At 39.3% G+C, this 21,475-nt stretch overlaps 1 protein-coding gene across 10 annotated transcripts in view; it reads right to left on the reverse strand.

Annotated features, from left to right (window-relative positions):
- The window catches only part of LDB2 (LIM domain binding 2), a 212,880-nt gene that overhangs the window by 52,950 nt on the left and 138,455 nt on the right, over nucleotides 1-21,475 (reverse strand). For all 10 annotated transcript variants that reach the window (XM_058803254.1, XM_058803252.1, XM_058803253.1 and 7 more), the window contains one exon: nucleotides 185-357. In XM_058803254.1, the coding sequence (XP_058659237.1) occupies nucleotides 185-357 (173 nt within the window). The remainder of the gene's footprint in view (nucleotides 1-184; nucleotides 358-21,475) is intronic.

Raw genomic sequence — 21,475 nt, forward strand, 5'->3', positions numbered from 1 at the left:
ATCTTCCAGTCACATAATGAATATAGAAAACAGTAATTAAATGGCTCCAAGGGTTTTCAGTATTAGAAATAATCTCAGTCTACCAGAAAAATTCAACAGCCAATATTCTTCACCCTTATACACACTGTAAAGGAAAAAGAAAACCAAAAACCAACAACATGCTTTATTGAGTCTTCCCTGTTACCTTGGTAAACATGGGTTTTCCATGCTGAGTGACCATGGTGCATTGATCACAGTCCACTGTGATGGATGAGTTGTGGTATGACTCTTTTGAGTGCTTGAGAATGTAATACAGGTCTGTTACACCTCCTTCAAAGACAGTGCTAAAATAACGAGGAATGAGGGTTCTTCCAATTGCTGTGAGGAAAATACAAAGCAGAATTCAGCAAATGCTCTAGGTTATAAAATTTCAAACCATTTGCTAACAGCACATGAATAATTTTAAGTGCAATGAAATCAAACTTTCATTTTGAATACAATACCTGTTCTCTCCCTTTTGTATAGACAAAGTTGTGCCTGGTCCCACTAAAATCCATGAAAATGGCTGACTCCATTCAGAGGGAGTGGGCTCATCCTATATAATCTTTTTACACTGATGGCAAGTTAGAGTCACTCTTGAAACCATCTGCAAGGGTTTTTTGTCCCAAAGTAATTAGTACACAGAAACCCACATGATGTCAATTACTACTGAAAGCTGAATATTACCCATAAGTGTATAAATACAAGTGGTGAGTATTGACAGAAATATACTTCTACACCCAAAAAAGCAAAGCACTTTTATATAAGGGGGTTGTGTACACATATATGGTTTTTGTGTGTGGGCATGTATATATTTATATATACCCACCCATACATGTGCACACACACACATGCACATGCACTCTGGATTCAACAGGAGGGCTGCTACTCAGAAATCAGAGTACTGGGGGTTGAAGGAGGACTGAGAATGGAAAACCAGAATGTTATACAATATAGGACTACTCACAGATCTCTCTGAGATCTCTCTTTAGACCAATAATAGGCTCGAAAGTCTGAGCAGACACCGGGACTCCCTTACAGGCACCACTTAAACCCCTAACTATGGACTGAAGGTACCCAATTCAGAATTATTTAGTCAGGCAAAACTCACTTCAGTAGTAGTTTTAGGTAAGTTTTCCAAGGTCTAATTACAAAAACATAGTAGTGAGAGTGAGCTTCTGAGTGTGCACAAACCAGCAGCAGCACTGACATCAAAGGCAATTATCTCATATGCAACTGATGCTTTCCATCTCCTTCTTTACAGATAAATTTGAATGTAACCACAAGCCTGGTATAAGAGAACATTTCAGTTTATAATAGATAGATACTTCCATACCAAATGACTCATTGTTTTGCAAGCATTAATCAATCCACAGTAATTTTGAGTGTGGATACATAAAAATTGCGTTCATTTTACAGGGAAAAACCAAGCAATCTAAATGGTCTCTTGGAAGAATGAGGTACAAAAGTCACCATCCACAGGCAAGATTAGAGTTTATTAGTTCCTAATTCTAATTTTTCTATTAGGACTATGTGGTGACTCATGCCTCCCTCATTTGCTGTATACTTTTGAGAGTGATTTCTAAAAAAACTATTTTCATAGAAATTTTGCCAGCATATGAACAAAGGCTCCTGAACCTAAAAATGCATTTGCAAATGGTTGTTGCAAATTAAAAAATAGGGAATTTTCACAGTAGTTCTGTGAATACTGTTTTTGTTCTGTGCATTGCAATGTGAAATATTGAATAGGCAGTCATAATGCATATTGTGTAATGAAAATATGCAAATAGAGAAAATTAGGACTTGTAAAAGCTTTTTCTGTAATATCACATATCAATGTAGTTTAATGTACAAAATATACCACACTCTCTGGAAGTACCTGACAATTCAGTGGATATATTTAAAGTTGTACAACTAGATCCTAAAAAACCCCACCCAGTAACCATGCATAGAATAATTTTTACAGTCTTTTAATTTAATTTAGAAAAACTGAAGTCCAGTGTATTAGCATAGGATTTAATTCATGGTTCAACTCAAATTTCTTCATGTTGGTGTGGTATACAGTAAAAAGTGAAATTTACCCATCAAGTTAATTTCTTGCTCCCCTAAGGCTAATTAGTGCAAATTAAATTTCCTGCTAATCATCTTAAGCAGCAAATGGGTGATGTGAAAATCCAGCATTCCTACTGATTGTGATAAACCTCTATTCCTGTGACTTATGCACTGCATAAATATCTTGAAACTATTAAACTGCAGTTTATAGACTGTTCCCAAAGTAGCATGGTCATGTGGTGCTGCTTTTTGCCCTGTATTTACAGCTACAACACATTTAAAAAGGCTAGAAATACATTAAATAATTTATTCTTATTAATAGTAAGCATTTTTAATAAAGTTATTTCCTGGTAAGTGTTATCTATGCTTGCCACAGGGATATGCTGCTGTTGAGAACAAAGTGGGAGACCAAAGGGATGAAGATGAATGGAGGTGCACACAAGGATGTGCTCCATGGAACCTCATTTTCCATGACAGATGCACATGCAAACCCTGTCAGTCTGCAGAACTGAAAATAACTGATGCAAATATCCAGTGTAAATGTTTATAGATAAATATTCAGCTCCAGGAAAAATAGTAATGGAAACCTGTGTTAATGAGCAGGTTTTAATGAGCAGCTGAGGTATCTCCTCAGCTTTGCCACCAAGGACTGAAGCATGTTCAAGGTTTTGGTTCTCTTCCCGAAGCACTCAGTGGCTTAAAATGATCATTTCATTTCTAGGATAAACATGAAACTCTACAGCAGTAACAAGGCGTTTTGTGCAGGAAATGGAATTTCCAAGAACAACAAAGGACTGTGGGATAACTCTTATGAGGCCTAGAGATCATCCCAATCCTTGGGCACTTTTTAGTGCAAAGGACTATTCCTCGAATTTTTCTCTTCCAAGACATAATTGTGTAGATGAACATGCAAGCACATATGTGTGTGCACTCCCTGCTCTGCTGCATGCATACATACAATCCTTTCCTGAGAAAAAGAATAGGAACATGGCAATGGTGCTCTCCTCTCCCTGCTTGCAGTAGATGGATGCACTCACATGTGGACGCACACACTCCACTTGTGCCTGCAACTGTACATGTCAACAAGATTTCAGCAGCACCACATATCTTCTGCTGGAGACAGCAGAATTCTTTCTAGGAGGACCCCAAACAATGTGAAGGCAGAACTATGGAACAACTGGATGATTGTGGCCATTTCAGGATGTGGTCCAGCCATCCTTATGCCACTGAAATGAACTCACCCCTTGCAGAGCACGGAGCAAGCCTGGCCTTGGGTTTGCAATTCCCCAGTGCCACTCACAGCAATAATGGAAAGTATAGTCTCTAGCACGTCCAATTGCTGAATGAAGCTTTATGGGCTTTATTGGCATTCTTTCATATTTTAGAGGTTGGCTTTTACTCCACAGAATCCATGTTGAAGAATGCGTGTCTGTGCATGGTTTTGTAGGGCTCCTCCCTACCACACTCTTCCTTAAAGGAGCATGACATGGAGCCTTCAGAGCTAGCATATAGATCTTAGCCACAGGAGCTCTAAACTGAGCATTTGCAGAGCAGTTTGAATAGGGAGAAGTTATTTTAATTTCCTTTCTTAATAGCAAGGCTTTATTCTTTCTCCAGTCTTTGTCCCCACCCACCCCCATGGTCCAGTCCTCTGTTTTCTCAGCTTATGGTTGGTTGCTTATCTTCCAAGCTCACTGCTCAACTCCCAGTACCTCCTTGTCTTCTTCCTCTCCTCAAATGATGCCTCTTCGTCTCAAGGAAACTCAATAACCTACCCTAAATCTACATGATTTTTTCCATTCTTCTTAATTAAGAAGGCCCAGTTATTTAGTCTCAGTTTCCTCATTTTCCTCACCACTGCCCAAAATACCAGCTTCACACACACTTTTTCAGTGCCCTTCCTACCCAGCCAGGCTTCCACAGCTGCTTTTCCCAACCTCCCTGCCTTGGCAGCCTAAGCTCTCCTTCTGGATCTGGATTTTATGGGTTACCCCCGCCACATTCTCTCTGCACGTTTTCCCACTCTGTCTCCTTGTAACAGCAGATTATTTCTCCAAATTAATCCCATCTTCCCTTGCTTCCTTCAGCTTCTCATCAGCCAGAGACCCGTCAAGAGGACCTCTTTCCTCTGTGTACCCTCACCCAGCCAAACATATCCCCATTCCCTGTATTTCTCTCATTGATTTCAAACTCTCCCTTACTCAATCATCCTCCATCTTCTCCTTTCATCTCCCAGTTACTACTTCTCTCTCCTCTATCATATCAATGGCATGTGCTCCTGATTTTTACCCTCCTTTTTCACCCCCTCCTCTTCCCTTTCCCTTCCTCTACATTCAGGCCAAGTTCCTTCTTCCTTAAGGCCACCTGGATCCCAGGCACATCTGCCAGCAGTGTAGGAGAAAGTGTTTCCTGCTCTTGCATGCACCTGGCTGAGCCTGCAAAACCTGTGGGTTTTGTAATGGAAATGACCATGATTCCACATAGCCCTGACCTGCAAAATATCAAGTAACTCTGTGTAGTTGGCATGTGGATGCCCCACTGAGCTATGTTCCTGGGCAGGGAGACCTTGGAAATTGTAGCTGCCAAATTTTAGTAAAGCTTGCACTGAATACCTGAGAATGGGTACCTTTCTTTTCCCAAAAAAATATTTAGAAATCTGTTAAATTCAGTCAGATTTCCACAAAGAGGACAAAGGGATACCCCTACCACAAAGGTGAGCAACCCTACTCCAAAGCATACAGATTTTTAGACATTTTAAAACAAACTTGCAATACTTTCATAACATGGAAAAAACACCTTCATCTATACAAATAATAACAGGCTTTTATGTCCCATTACTCAGAAAAGACCATTTAATGGTGTGAAATGCGACACCCCACGTTGCAAGGTACTGTATATACCAGAAGGAAAAATCACCTGCTCCTCAGCATTCAGGCATTAAGTCCAGATCACTGGAATGCTGCTTTAAATCATCATTTTGTCCTGGGCAGCATCCTTCCCTGGCTGAAGGAGGATTTCTTATGAGATGTGGGCACTGCCACTTAATCTTTGCTTGATTTTGCTAGCAGTTGCCCAGATAGCAAAGCAAAGTGACAAAGATCAGCTGGATTTAGCAACAAGAAATATTTTTTTACATGAAAATGTCTCTAAGAAAGGCATATCAGAAATGAATATTTTGCACAAATAAAGAATTATGTCATCCAATGGCATTATGTAACATTAGCCTATGTTGCAGTGTGACAGCTTGGCTAAATGTGATTCCATGTAATTTTCCATGAATAAGAGACCAAAAAGCAATTTTAGAATTGAAGTAAAACAGATTTTTGACCTTCCCCCCCCCCCCCCCCAAATATGAATGGTCCAGATATCAATTAATTCAATCTATGAACATAGGTGAAAAGCTTTATAGGTCACTAACAGTTATATTCTATATAATTCCTCAAGTATCACCCATGGGGAATTCCAAAGAATAGAATGAAACCATCTGATACATAAACAGCCCAAGGCCTGCCTCTCAAGGAGGGATGACTGAGTTCACACTCCTGCTTTTTGGCCTGGCCACGCAACAATGATGATTAGGATGTCCCTCTCTCACCCTGTTCCTTTAGTTTATTTTCCCTTCTAGATACGTTTGCCTGAGCATAAAACACATAGTTCTGTTAGGAACATGTTTAACTCTAGAATTATTATTCCATCCCAAACTGAGCCAAAAAGTCCAATGATTTCCAGATGGGATTATCCATAACTTGTGAAGTTCAGGGTTTTTCCAAGCCTCAGATGAGCTATGGGTAGAAAGCCAGCTGAAAAAATAGTTTACAATATAATTTTGGTACCACCACAGAGTGTGGTGGTGATGGTACTGTTGAATGGTTGGGGTTTTTTTCCCCCAAGGAAGATTTGAGTAAATTAGAAAGTAAACATGTTTTTCTAGTTCACAGGAAACTGGTATTATTTGTGGGATAGGAATAGTAGAACATTTCCTCCCTTTGTGTGCCAAATATAGGCTGTCAAAATCTCAGTGCCCCCTCTACAGAAGGAAGGGTCATGGCCTCTTTGCAGAAGCAGGGCCTGATAGCAAACCCCTCCCTGCTCACTGAACTACTCATGCGTTGCATTTACAGTAGAAGCTCTCAGGATCAGACATTTGGATTTAGCATATATACCATGTAAAATAACTGCCAAGTTGGTGTAGCAAAGAACAATGGAAGTGTTAATCAGTGAAACAAAAATATTGGTTTTATTGCTTTCAGGCTGGTGTTTTGCAGCTTGAATCCTGTCAAGTCGTCTGTCTTTAATTAAAGCTGGGTTATAAAATAAGTAATAAAACAAATAAACCCCAAAAATATAAAAGATAAAAAGCCCTTAAAAGTTCCACAGAATCAGCAACAGAATGAAAAAAACCCCTCTGCCTATAGCTCAAAGGAGCTCTGGCGCAGCCTGCAGCTGATTATCTCATCAACACACTATAGATGGGCTTGAGGAACTCTGCTGGTTGGGGCTGTGGGGTTTTTTTTTGGCTCCCAACACAAAATGTTGAGCTGTCCCATAAAGCTCTAGGCAGACTATGAGAGTCTCTTGCTTGAGAGATTATCACAGTTGGATCTCAGTAATTAAATGGAGATGTAACTAACTCTCCTCAGCCAGATGCAGGGACTAGGGAAGCCAGGAGACAACAGACCACTGATGGCAAATGAACCTTTCTGGGCACTGCAAAAGAGAGCATGAGCTTTCTGTTAATTGTTAATTGACATCTGTGGGCACAGCCAATTAACATCTGCGTGGGCCAGGGCTTGGCATGTTCATTTACACATGTTTCTGAACATATGTAACTGAAGTAAACACACCAGTACACACAGAGCAAAACTCCATGGAGTTACATAGTGGTGTCACTGTTGGTGCTCTGCCTACACTTCTGTTTGCCCAAAATTGTCCCAGTGAAAGAGCCCATCAGCTGTGTTCTCTTCCAGACACAGTCCATCTGGCTGGGATGTGCAGGGAGGAATCCCTCTCTGAAGCTGGACAACAGCAAATCTGCAGCTCTGGAGGAGCTGCAAGGCAGGATGCTCATGGGACTGCACCTCCACCTCTGTAACACCTTATCTGCTGAGTGGATTCAGACCCAAACAGCACAAATCTGTGAATTCCTAGGAAAAGCTACAGTCAGATTTGATAGTGTGGCACAGAAGGCAGTGAAAAGGCAGTCTAATAAGTCCAAATTCTGTCTCAGAGACATGTGGGCCATGTTGATTAAACCACCCACATGTATCCAAGGCAGAATCTGGCACACACAGACCTGTCCTTTTTAAATCCCTATCTAGAGTGTGAGATTGGGCTTCTATCATGTAGATTACTTTTAGAATAAAATTAGAAGGTATGAATAATTTCCACTAATAGAAATTTCAGGTTATTTACACTAATTAAATATTAAGTGAAAGTATGATGTAAAATCTATACAATAGTAATAAGGATAATACTATATTAGAGTACACTAGTGTGCTTTTAAAAGTATTATACTAGTAATATGCTACATTGTATTTGCACGTTCCAAAAACATCTGCATAATCTACACACATTTCAATTTTAAACACCATGAAATTTGGAAGAGAGTAGAAATAATACCCCCATATTGCAGAAGCACATCTATTGAGGAGTAAAATTAGCATATTACATATATATTTTCCCATGTACTTAAAATTACATTTTTATTTTTAATTATCTACACAGCACTTTCTGGATATTGTGGAAATCCAATGTTTCTAAACAATTTGCCTTTGTTCTCAATTTTGTGTCAAAATTACAAAGTGGGAAGTGTAACATGGATTCAGTATTGTTACTGAGTGAATTGAATCCTTCCCACAGCCAGAACCCAAAATGGTTTTGTTTAGATCCATTTCATTTTCATGGGATCTGTCTGCAGTATCTTATTTATTTTATACCAACAACATTGCCTACAGTTAAAGGCTATAAACTAAAATATTAAAGCTTATAAAGTTGCAAATGTATAGATTTTTGCTTTCCAATTCCTTCTAGCCTGTGTAATTCAATCATTATGTTAGATCTGACTGTGCCTCTTCTGCAGTATTTTCTAACAACATTTTACCCTGGTGAGGATTTGTGTGTAAATTTTGATTCACTTGACAATGTATTTCCTTTTCTCGAAAGAGTGTAACCAGCACTTCAATCCTCTAAAACACACTTGAGTCAAGAGCAAGTAAGAGAAACTATGACAATGAGACCTCAGCTTTACTCCCTGCACCTTATGACCCTTATTCTCAATAGACACATAATCTGCAACTCAGTATTAAATCCTTCATTCCTCTGGAGAAAATATTTCACTATAATTCATTTTGGTAAAAACATTGAGAAAAGAACTATAAAATCCCCTATATGTCTCAGCACAAAGCTAAACTGCATGAAAGTAATTTTTAATTAAGGTTTGTTGTAGGCCACCCTACAATAAAATCTCCTCCCAACCTTTTTCATATTACACTGGTAGCTGACCACCAGTCTTTAAAGACCTGCTCAGTACAAAATTCATTTAGCACATCTCAAGTATTTCAGCCTCAGGCTAAGAGAATCTAGACCAGGGAATGTAGAGAGCAAGCAGCAGAGTCCAAGATCCCTTTCACAGGACAGCACCTGGACTAGGAGAGCACCTCTGGAAATCATCCCACCCTCCACTCAGAGAAGGAGCATCTGCAGTGGCTTGTCTAGGGCTGTGTCCAGTTGGGTTTTGAGTGCCTCCAAAGATGAAGCCTTCACAACTTCTCTGGGTAACTTCTGCAAGTGTTTGACCACCTTTGAAAGAAAACAGTTTTTGTTGTGTTTAAATGGAATTTTCTGCGTTGCACTTTGTGCTCACTGCCTCTTGCACTACACTCCACAACACTGAAAAGTCTGATTCTATATTGTTTACTCTGTCCCCATCACATATTTACACACATTATGAGCTTCTCCAGGCTGCAGAGTCTCAACTCTCTCAGCCACTTCTCACATTGCAAATCCTCCAAGCCCTTACTCATATTCACATCTCGTTTCTGGACTCATTCCAGTATATCCATGTCTTGCTTCTAAATGGTGAGTCCAAACTGACTATCCTACACCAGACCTGTCTCTCCAGTGCTGAGGGAAAGATCACCTCCACCACCTCCCTCCAACTCTGCCTATGCAGCCCAGGAGGCTGTTGATTTCTCTGCTGCAGTGGCACATTGCTGGCTCACAGTCATCTTCAACTCTCGGCTCCTTTCCTGCAGGTCTCATAACCAGTGTCTCAAGCTGAAGCACAAATAGCAGAGCACCAGCCCTGCACAGTCCTGTACCAGCTTCAAGCTTTAATTATTTTTCTCTGTATCCATTGACGACACTAATAACTGAGGGAGCCTGCTACTCGATCCTAAAATGAAAACTCAGAGCCCACACAATTTATTGCTTAAACAACTGAATTAGATTTCTAATAGTACAGAGCAGGCCAGACCCTTATACATCATTTAAAAATTCAGAATTTGTCATGGTAGGCAGCTTTATCAGGAAGCATACAGTCTAAGTTGAATTTTTTAGGCTGGAAGTGAGAAATGGGTGGGTTTCCCATATTCTTGTTCCACAGACAAAAAGATATACCTTAGATGAGGAAACTCCAGTTTTAATTCTAAAACTTTCATGTCTTATAAATCAAAACCATCACTCCCATGATGAAAATTTAGAAAAGAGAGTATTTGTGTTTGCATAAAAATGCTACACTCTGAATGCAAATAAAGCCAGAACAAATGGTTTGCCTGCTTGCAGTACACAGCCACTCATACTTCTGTCTGTGCTAATCATTCAGCTTGAAGAAAGAGTAGTTCAGTTAACTTTGTTCAGCAACTGCAAAGAAGAAAGTTTTAAAAGCAAACCAAAGAGGTTATTCACACCTGTATGACAAACCACTGTCAAAACATAACAAACCACAACCAAACTCAAGCAGAAAATGACAAAATGCAAGACTGTAAAAATGATGTAAATTGTGCAGGACAGGCATTTTAGATGAACAAATGCAATCTGTACCAGCATAAAGGACCAACACAGCAGAGAAAATGATACCCAGAAAAGTTGTCTCAAAAAATAAAGACAAAACCATAAAATTCAAATGACAGGACACCAAAAGGAAGGGACAAAAACCAGGGAAACCATCCAGTTGTATTAAATCAAGCATATCCCTGACCCCTGACTTCATCTGACCTAGCAGAATGCTAAACATGGCATGAGAAAAAAAAAAAAAAAAAGAATTATGTAAAAACTTTAGCAAAATGATGTTAAGATAAAGTGATATTGGCCATACCCTCACAATCTGCCACCAATCCTTTTAGGCAGGTACCTAAGCTGTTCTGAACCTAGACAGAAACCTCAAAACCAAAGATTGGGTGCTGCAGAACAAAGGTGTCTGCCTTTCTGTGGTGTGTGGTGCTGGTGGTGAGTTAAGTGACCAACCCACATATTTCACAGCCATTGACTTGATTCATCTTTTATTGGTCTAAACCAAACAGTTCAATGAAAATTAGGCAATTCACTAGAGCCACACCAATTACCACTTGCTAAGAACTTGGTTGTTATGCTGGGGATCTCCCTTCCATTTCCCCTTCCTACCCCCAAGTTGTATAAATATTCCAATTATTGCTACGAAAGCACATGGGAAGATCTGTTGTGCTATATTTTCTGGAGTGAAATTTTCCAGGAGACAGATGTCTACAAATATAATTCTACCGGTTTCTCATGTCCAGTGTCTCCTCTGAGCCACATTGAGATGGGAAGCTGAGGCAGGAAAAAAAGCCTTACATGTATTTTAGAAATACTGTTAAACATGTCCAGTCTATATAAGGGAAGACTGAACAACTGAGAAAGTACTGATCTGAAAAATGCACTTTCACCCTTAGAAATGTTGGAAGAGAAGCTGTGACTGAGACAGAGTACCATGTGTACCATGTGTAGTGGAGGACTTTTCCACTTCTAAAGTTCTTGATTTTCATCCAGGCAAAATCAGCAACATCAGGCACCTTCAATTAGCTGCAACTATGATAAATTATATTTTTGGTTTCAGTCCAGTTTGTATCTGCCAGAATAGCACCTCATGTCATCACCACCATGCCCGATGAAAAGCCTGGGGACACCGCTCATGATGTGAAGTCTGAGGACAAGCGCAGGCTGCTGGGACCTCAGAGGGTTTAGCTCAAACACAATTTACTTTTCTTCTTGGATGCTTTCTGCAGCTCTCCACAAGCTCCCTTCTACTGAGGGATAGCAATACCAGTACTTTTGGCAGCTAGACTAAGCACTCAAAGCTGTTCCTTCACTGTGGTTGGTGCAGTGCAAACATAGCCATGGATATTTCTGTAAGTATATTGTAGGCAGACACCAACACAGAGTAACCCCAAAGCTACATGTTTGTATAGCTCAGCATCATGTCTGAGGAAGCCATTCCCATGCAGAAGGAGCTCTGAGACATGGAAATGACCACACAGCATCTGGTCAGCTTGGTGTGTGGGGGAAAACAGGCTCATACAGGCATTTGCCCCACAGGTGCAGCTGATCTCCTCAACACTGTAAGAATTATTTCCCTGGCAAGACTGAAACCCACAGGCTGGCCATATGAAGGAAAAAGATATCCTTTCCCCTAACACAGGACTTAGTGCTCAACCACTGTCAGTCAAGCATCACAGCATGGTCCACATTCAGGTGAAAAATATCAGAGGTGAAATGGGTTGATATGTGCATCAAAGAGGAGATAACATGGTGGGGAGTGTGTCTGGAGAACTGGTGGGAGGTGAGGGGTTACAGTAACACGATAAAAGATATACATGGCATTCTCAAAATCCTCAAACTGCATTGAGCACATGTGGATTGATAACCAGCATGATTTTTCTGGTAATGTTATGCTGTAGATGTATGAACAATATCTCACCAGTGGATAATATCAGCTGTCGGTTATATACATGTTTTATAACAACCAGAACACTCTTTTTCAAAAAGCTGTTGGAGGTTGGCTTTGATTTTTTTTTCAGCAGCAAAGCTTGCTTTCTCACTCTCTTTCTCTTTCAAGCTCATGGAAGCTAACTGCAGAGAAAGTAAAAATGGGATTGAACACAGTGGACAAGATAATTAGAAAAATAGTCTACTATTTTAAAATGTTTTGTTGGTTTTAAAAGTGTGTCTTGTTTATTACCCTTAAAATGAAGGTAAGTGCCCTATGTTCACTTATACAAATCAGATGTCAGACAAAATAACATGAAATAATAAAGCAGCAGTTTCAGAGAAGGACAAGCAATGTAGCAGGTTTATAAGCTTCAGTCAGAATACACATTATATGTAGTTTTTAATAAAATTTTATGCAAGCAATGCAAAATCCTCTTAACTTGAAAAAGGTAACATCAGTAATAAGTACTATAAAAAATCTGTGCTGAAGTTGAAACAACCACCTTTTAGCTGTATGATACATTTTTTCACATTTCTTAGAAAGTCATTATATTATCTTCTTGGAACAGTTTTTCTGCAATGACTCACTGTGCTTTCTGGAACTACCATAGGTAAGATACAGTTCCCATGACAGTCTTGAACTGCCACTGTTCGGACAATTTCAGGGACTGCCTGACCACAACCACTGCACAGGATGAACCCAAATGTCCACCCAGAACATCATCATTGCTTAACAGCAGACAAATTAGAAACCTAAGAAAAAAAATGTTAAAAAAAAAATAGTTGTGGCACAACCCTTGCCCTGGTCCATCACACCTACTTCCAGAAATAAATAACTGGAAAGTCACAGAAGTGATGGCTGCCTACAGTTAGACATGGAAGTCAGAGCTACTAAGAGCTACTGACATCCAAGCACGGTGACAGAGCAGGGAACCCCACTCTCCAGGTGCCACCCTAAAACCTCTTAATTTACTTATGGGAAAATATATACAGACTTTATTATCCTAGGCTGAAAGCATAAAAAAATTCTCTTGGAACATGTTGTCCTGCAGAATTCTGAGAGAAATTCAAAGTGGGAAGCTCTTTTCTAAAGGTTTAGCAACAACTTTTATCTATCAGCAGTACTTGACAGGGTTACAGTAGAAGTCTCCCAATAAGAATCCCTGTTGAAATCCAAGAGAATGATCCCAGATAAATAACTTTATGTTCTGATATCCTAATATGTACATGACCATGCAATTCGAAGTGCTTCTTTGAAAAATTAAATGTATTTTTCAAAATCTACCAAATTTTAAAAATGTTCAGAAACACCTAATGTGAGAAAACTAATTTAATTTGGTACACTTCAGACTCATTAAGTCAAAGACTCTGCATAAAAAAATAAGATACCTCACCTTGCAGTGTGAACATGCAAACATACTACTGTATTCATATGTATTTGAAATATCTCCCTGACTTTTAAATAATTTGTACATATCTCACAACCAAGAATATATTTTTTTTTAACTTCAGCATTGCAAACTCAACTCAGGATCTGGAAACAGAGTTGTGTGCCAGTTACTGCAGTGAATAGAGAGCTGACTTATTTGTTTACAAAACCTAACACCATGTTAGACTAAGCTTGGTGGAAACCAATTCATACTTTTATTATATGACAAATATAAAAGGTGCTGGAATAAAATGCAGAAAACACCAGTCCAAAATTGTTCTGTTGTGATCATCCATTACAGAGAAGAGTAATAGAAAAGAACAATCCTACAAAGTTGGTTATTCACAAACATTGGCCTCTCATGGATCTCCACTTAAAGAGCAGAAATTTTGTTTGCATAATGATGAGGAGAATTAAAGAAAAGAATTTTCATTTATGTGAAGTTAGTCAGCTAAGAGGTGAGGGCAGAGGAGCAGTGCTGTACTCTGATGCAGGCCAGGTGGCTGCACTGTTTCTGCTCCCCATGCTTCTGGATTATGCCAATAAAGCACGCTGAGCACAACCTGAAAACATGGGCTCTACTCTGCAGCTTTCTTTCTAATACAAAGTGAAGATTGCATATTTTTTTTCAGCAAAATTGTGGATTAATTCAAAACTAAAATGTCATTTTGCTATAGAAAAAAGAAAAAAAAAAGAGAGAAATGGAGAAAAATTTGCCCACAGTGAAGCATAAAGCAATTTAGATAAATAGGAGTTGTTCCCAGACCTCTGCACAAGCCTTGGACTGAACATGACATTTAAAATTTTTTTGGATCAGCAGTCTTGTATTTCATACAGTACTTTAACCACATCACTCCTATCCTCCTGCTCCTAGAATCAGCACAACTACAATTATAAATTAAAAGGCTGTTCTTGCATACCTCACGTCTGGTTAGAGTTAGGAAGTGCAAAAAATCATGTGAGGAAGTTTATTCTTTCAGGCTGTTGAGCCTGAAATTCTTGTTGTTTCCTGCTTTTGCAAGAACCTCAGAGGCAAGAGGGCCTTAAAAAGGGATGGCAATTTTCCTTGCCACTGCAAGAGACTGAAATTACTTTGATGGGCTGAGCTGTGGCTTTGAACTTAGAAATAACCCATTAAATATTTGAATGCATGCAAGATAACATAGAAAACAATTCACAGCAACTGGTGTGATATAAAACATCTCCTGCCCAGGCTTTGTACCCAGAAGGTGCCCACCCTGCACAATGCTCCACAGAGCACGTCACACAGCTGCAGACAAGACTCAGGGGTGGTTTGGTTTTGCCACACCACACAGCTGAGTCTGCCCTGGCACTGCCCTGACACTGGCACAGGGCATAGGGCCCCACATTTCTGAAAGAAGAAAATACCAACCCTCTCTTACAGCAGTGCTTTGTGTCCACAATGTGTCCACTTCAGGAGCACTACACATTTAGCAAAGTAATGTGAATTTCTCCAGGAAAATCATCTATGCCTACACACTCATGCAGTATCCTGCTGGGGTGGAGCAGGAGCTCCCAACCACACACGCATTTTGTCAGCGAAGCAGCAGGAGTCTGATTTCCCAGAGCTATTCCCATGAGGTGGTGTGCAGCATAGTCCCAAACAGTGGCTCTGAATGACTTTTGTCACCTTTAATGTCTCCTAAAAATCCACCACTTCCAAGGCAGATGGCAGGCTACACCCCCAAAGAGCAACTTCACAGGAAGCCTTTGCTCTGCGTGGGGATGCTGCCTAGGGAAGCTGAACTTTTGCTCCTCCTCTTCTATTTCCACCTGCTTTTTTCCCCTTGAGTTTCATCACTTGTATGTCATCCCATTCACATTTTACTGTCCCATGTTGTAAGCTGTCTGCTCCATTCAATGTCCTTCAAAGGGGTACTCACGTGGAAGTCACTCACAGGACCACCCAAAGCATTTCATTGAAGAATTTGTGTTTGCTGCTTGTTTGTTATTGCACTCTCTGTGTTCTGAGTAGTGATAAATGCACCCAAACCTTCAGAATCATAAGAAAGGTGATGAGAATGATTGAATTTCAAAACACAGGTTTTCATGCAAGTGTGAGAAGATTTAAGAGCAAATGGTAGTTTTAACAAAACAACATTTTTGTTTACTGCATCAGTTACAAGTTACACTTGAGGAATGACACTCTTAACAGTGTCAAGAAGAAGTGGCGTTTACTTTATAAGGAGTAAATTTTAACCCAAATAGGATCAGAAACCAGGAAAAATTCTTACTTTTTTCTTTTTCTTCAGAGAAATATCTATGTTTACGCTCCAGTGTCATTGAAAAAATTTATAGTATCTATGCTGTAGGTGTCTTTGTCTCCCCAGTGATTCTGGATATTAAGAATATTTTGATATATTGTACAGTAATCTATTTTAAATAAAAACTTCTTTATATAACCAGCCAACTGCTGTTGAATAATCATCTCCTTTCTGTTCACCATGCTGCCTGTACTGACTGTGGTACATTGGGGTGACACATCCTAGGCCAAATGCAGCATTCCCCCTGCTGCATTTGCAAACTAGTTCCAAGACTGTGGCTACCAATAGATGTTCCTTAAAGGGCACAGTGAGATGATAATTATAGGGGATTCTTCCAACTACCTGCCCATCTATGAATAATTTCTTAGATTTACCAGGAATTTCTACTTTGCCTTTATTAAATGTAATTCTAAGCTGAAGTCTCACTGAAATATGAAATAAAAACTGTACTGCCAGTGACATTAGATATGCCGAAGGGAAGAGCCATTGGCCACTTGTCCGCTAACCACAGGAAAACACTACTGCAAGATGGATGAGACATATTATTGATATCACAATGGTGTCACTGTGATGGAAAATTGTACAGGTTTTCTTTTTGTCTTTTTCACTATTTTTTCAGAATGCATCACTGACAGTAGTAATATGAAACTGCCTTTATTTGAAATGTAGTGGCCTAGAAAATATATAAACTGATGCCAGTGTGTCTGCTACAGAGCAGAAGAATCCCAGGGGACTCCTGTTACAAGATTATTCCCATACAGGTCAACTGTTGCAATATTCAGCAACCCAAATATCATTAAAGTAGTTATTTCCTACTATGTCATTTCCTATCTAACACCTTTTTGAGCAAAAACTTTGATGTCTCCTCCAATAGATGTTTTTCAATATGCTGATCTGTCTTGTTCTTGCAAAACACATGGGTGATCTGCAGAAATGAATCTCGTGTTTTCAGTGCTACAAAGTGGTGGGTTCATGTGGTTCACTCTGCACCACAGCTCTGCTTCCTGACTCCTCTGCATGGGTACAAGAGATAGCTAGTTCATGTATTATCTAACTGGTAAAATTAGGATCTTCTTTCCCCCCAAAAGTTCTAGAAATGTAGGCTCACTTTAAGAGCAGTTTTCTATTTGATCTGGCACAAAGTTTACTGACAGCAGGGAATAATTCCCTTCCAAAGTTGCAAGATGTGTTTTAAAACCAGGAGATCAACCATTGTGTTTATTCATTTACACTTTTGAAGTGTGCAGTACAGAGCCCTCCCCATCCTCAGCACCACTGGGGACAATCAGTGGTAGCTCAGTCTTTCCTGAGCCTTTGAGCAAACTTTCCTGTAACTCTTACAACTCAGGCTGACTACATGCAATAGCACTTGCTGCTGCAATGACTGTCAATTAACATATGCAAATGACAAATTAAAATATGCAAACCATATGTAGATTACACTTATTTTTAAAAGGCTCACCTAAAGAGGGGGATGTAGCTGTCACTTTTAACAATAGCAAACACCTAATAGCAAACGCCTACATGTAAAACTGCTCAAAAGGCACATCCGTGGTGCAGCACTGGAGCACATCTGAACTTACATCCTTTTTCACGACACAAAATAAGTTTTTATGTGATTTTTTTGGCATTTGTTCATGAAGTATTGCATACATATGGCTACCAGCACATGCTTTAAAACAGGATATCTAGAAATATTACAACAGATAAGCCTGCACAGAACAACCTTTCCACCCAATATGTAAGTGAGCATATAATGCTCTGTGAGACACACAGCAAGTACTAAAACCCCTTGTACCATGAATAGAAAGGAATTACTTGGCTTGGATTATTAAGTCACTGCTTTTCTCTGGAATGGAATCACAAAATCATGAGGAGGTCCAAATTCTTAATTTATCATCATTTTCCCTTGGAAACCTTGAGAGCAAATTTCAAAGCCTCTCTCATGTCCTCTGTAATGTCCTATGGCACACAGTAAACTGGGGGGCAATTATTTAATCAAGAAGCAATTAATTATTTTCACTCAGTTCATGAAGATGGGTACTGAACGTGGGGAATTGAAACAGAAAGCCTCAAATATTTTCCCTGAAAATACTGCTCTTACAGCCTAGTTCCTAAGCTAGGCACAATTGGACAGAAGTGCAATTGCAGGACAATAAATATTATTGTAGTACTTAGAACGTTCCAGGAGCAGTCACAGTGGCACTGGGCAAACACATATTATTGGGGTAATCCCTCTTTGCAAGCAGGCATGGAAGATGACATTACAAATGTCTAATCCTGAAAGGGGTTAAGGACAAATTCTTCACGTGAGCAATCCCCAGGCTCACAGGCAAACCCCCTGGAGGCAGAGTGGGAGCAGGGCAGGAGGTGACCAGCCCTGGCTGATTGCTGTCACCATGCTGGGAGCTACAAACCCAGCAGGAGACACCACAGGGGCTTGGGAAGGCTCCTGCCCATACCAGGGACTGGTGGTGGCCAAAGCTGCCTGAGCAGGCAGGGCATGATAGAAGCCCCTTCTGATGTCTGTGACCTCCAGAGGAAGAGCAGTAAAAAACAGCAGGGATGGTCATTTCTAAAATAACTACAGCTGTTTCCATGTGTGACTGTGCTCTAACAGTGTGGTTTGCAACCATTATTTAATTGTAATTTCAGCTAACCATTTTGCAGTAATTGATGGCTGAATAAGAAATCCAACAACTGCCTATATGTCTGAACAAATTATACTCTGCTTATAGTACCTTCTTAATTCAGCCACCCACTATGGCTGAAATATTTGATTGCTAAATTGATTTTTCATTAATTAAATCTTCAAGGATGATTATTATTCTGAAGCTGGACCACACACAATAAAAATAGGCATTTTGTTAGTCATATAGTCACAGGGCACATAGGGAAAAAGGCATGAGCCCTGGCTGATGTATAATTTGTTGTTCCGATGCCAACTTGCAGAACACCATTACCTCATCACAGTTGGTCTGATAGAAGGAAAAAGAAATTTGGGTCCCATAAGTCCTTTTAAAAATTCTTGACCTTGAAAATATGAAAGGACTTGGAAGAGATTATTAAATAGCTGTAATAATGAAAATTAATCTCAACACTGAAATTTTAAATTAAGGAAAGCTCTTTTTCATTTTGGAAGAGATTTGTTATCAGGAAGACACTGTGTCCTGAAAGTACTCAGTAACAGTTTCACAGTAAATAAATGTTTTTAAAACCATGGAATGTCACCACCATAAAATACATCCTTGCAAAAATTGTAAGCAATTATCAAAGGTCTTTAATGCACTCTACAAATACATGTCACTGAAATTACTCACACAAATGTTTCTGGGAGAGCAAGACGGAGACTGTAACTCTTTACCCATGAAAACTTGCTAGGAAGAAGCTACCCCTACTCCAGTGAATAAAAGATATGGCAAACAACATAAAGTAGGGGTCAGTGCAAACCATCTCAAAATTCCTACTTGCTAATGTTTTCTAATTACCTCTTTATTTCTGGCAGTCAACATTTTGTAGATCTTAACTATTCCAGCAGAACACTGCTGACCTCCTCATGGTCTAGAGAGGCCAGTTTTATTTCTAAGGTTAATATTCTCCCTTTTGGCAAGATTTTCACTTTATTTCTGGAAGTATCCCAGACCCAAAAGGCTTCACTACAGGATGCCCATCAGCTAATGAATTAATCATCCACCAAAAATGCCTAAAGCCTTGAACTGACCTGAAATTAGTAATGTCTCAACCAGATTAGACCACCAAGGACTTCTTTTTAATACAGGATCTTTATAAAAGGGAAATAGAGAAGAAATGAGGAAAAACTAGCTTCTATGTAATTTCTCTCCATATTATGGGAACATAAGAACCATAACAGCTTGTGTGATGAAGGTGTGAGGAAGGGAAGTGTACTAATACAAAAGATATGGATGGTTCTTGACATATGCTGCTTAGCAACATGTCAGTGTAATGCATTCTTTTTCTGTTTCAACTTTCTGCAAAGAGGATGTTTATACTGGAGGAATTGATTCTTTGCAGAACATATGCACAATCTCCTGCAGACTCTGCAATGGTAAAGCAGGGGATACTGTACTCTGCAAAGAGCCCAGAGGGCTCTGTAATTGAAATACTAAAATATTTTTCAAACAAGACAAGTACTCTGCAGCAGTGTGAGCCAGGCAAATCCAAGATGCTCATGTCCCTAAGAATTTTCTTCTCCTTCCTCTTAATAGCAACTCTTGTCATTTAAAGTGCTCTATTAAGACATACTGTTTCCCCTCCCCACCCTCAATCCATGACTATAAAGGAGTAAAGTGAAGAAACACTTCATGGTTGAAATTAGGTAACCTTTGCTTGACAGAGCCCCTGTCTTTTCTTGTATATATTTTAAAAATTATTTTTATTTCCTAAGGTTGGAATAGCCAACTACAAGTACTTTTAATGGGAGTATTTTCCTAATTTTTTAATTGTTACTGAAAAGACTGTTGATCTGAGGATCAACATTTTTATCTAACCAGAATCTTTGCATCCTGATAGAAATTATTATCCTGATAGAATTTATACTCATGGAATTCACATTACAAGGATCTTAACATCCAAGAGGTTCCTTTCATATTCTATGCCAAATTTAATCTCTTACTTCAGTAAAACTTACTACTACACTTTTCCAGTGAAGTAGCTGAAGAATGTATGCAATAGGGAGAACAGACACTACTGGCTTTTGGGTTTTTTTTAAGATTTGCATTTGTGTCAGAAAAGAAGTAAGTAATATCACTAATTTTTACTGATATTAAAGGTGTTTTACTTTCTCTTAGAAGCCCAGAACTTTTGTTTGCACCCACATTCTGTTTCCTTTGCCAAAATTATGAAATGTGGGTTTCAGATAAATAATTACATATTTTTTTAGACTGTAATGTGGCCTTTTTAAAGTCTATAGTAAGTATAAAGAAATAACTATTCTGAGTACTTTTGAGCACTGCTGCAGTTATGAATGAGTACTTTTGAGTAATGTAGTTATGAATAAGGAGCCTCTTTCCATACCTCTCATAGAGAATTTGTCTTGCTGTTGAATATCAATTTGAGGATGAGTAAGTTGACACAGTCTAAGCAAGCTGCATGCATCACATATGATGCACACACAGGTGATTAAGCAATGAAGAATGCAAGACTTCATAAATCTACAGATTTAGTTCCCAACTGACTCAGCAAATCACATCTAATGAAATCACATCATACCATATAAACCTTTCCACGAGTTTACTGAGCTCTGGCTTAAAACCAGTCCATTCCCCTCTTCACTGCTGCTGCTGATTCTGACCCTATTGATCTGATCACTAGAAATGTTCTTTTAATTTCCAGCCTGTATTCATTTATGTCCACTTGTTTTTAGTCTCAAGTGCCACTTTTCTCCAACCCTGCTGTTTCCCCCCCAAAGACCACGTGCACAGCAATCTAGTCTCCTCTCACCCACATATTACTACCCTAAACAAGCCACAGACTGTTATTTTGTTTGCTTCTGTATCATTCTAATCATCCCTATAACCCTTCCTATCACTTGCATCACTTGGCTTTAACCTTCCTTAAAAGCAGGTGTATACAGTTTTCAAAAAGCAAGCTCCCCAGTGCTGCTGCAACATTAAGATTTCCCCATCTCCACAGGAAATATCTCATTTGATATTTTCTAGAATCACATTGCTTTCCTCACAGCTGTATCATATTGGTGACTCATAGCTGTTCTATGACTGGTTGTTACACA

This window comes from Ammospiza caudacuta, chromosome 4 (assembly GCF_027887145.1).
Source record: "Ammospiza caudacuta isolate bAmmCau1 chromosome 4, bAmmCau1.pri, whole genome shotgun sequence".
NCBI lineage: Eukaryota > Metazoa > Chordata > Aves > Passeriformes > Passerellidae > Ammospiza > Ammospiza caudacuta.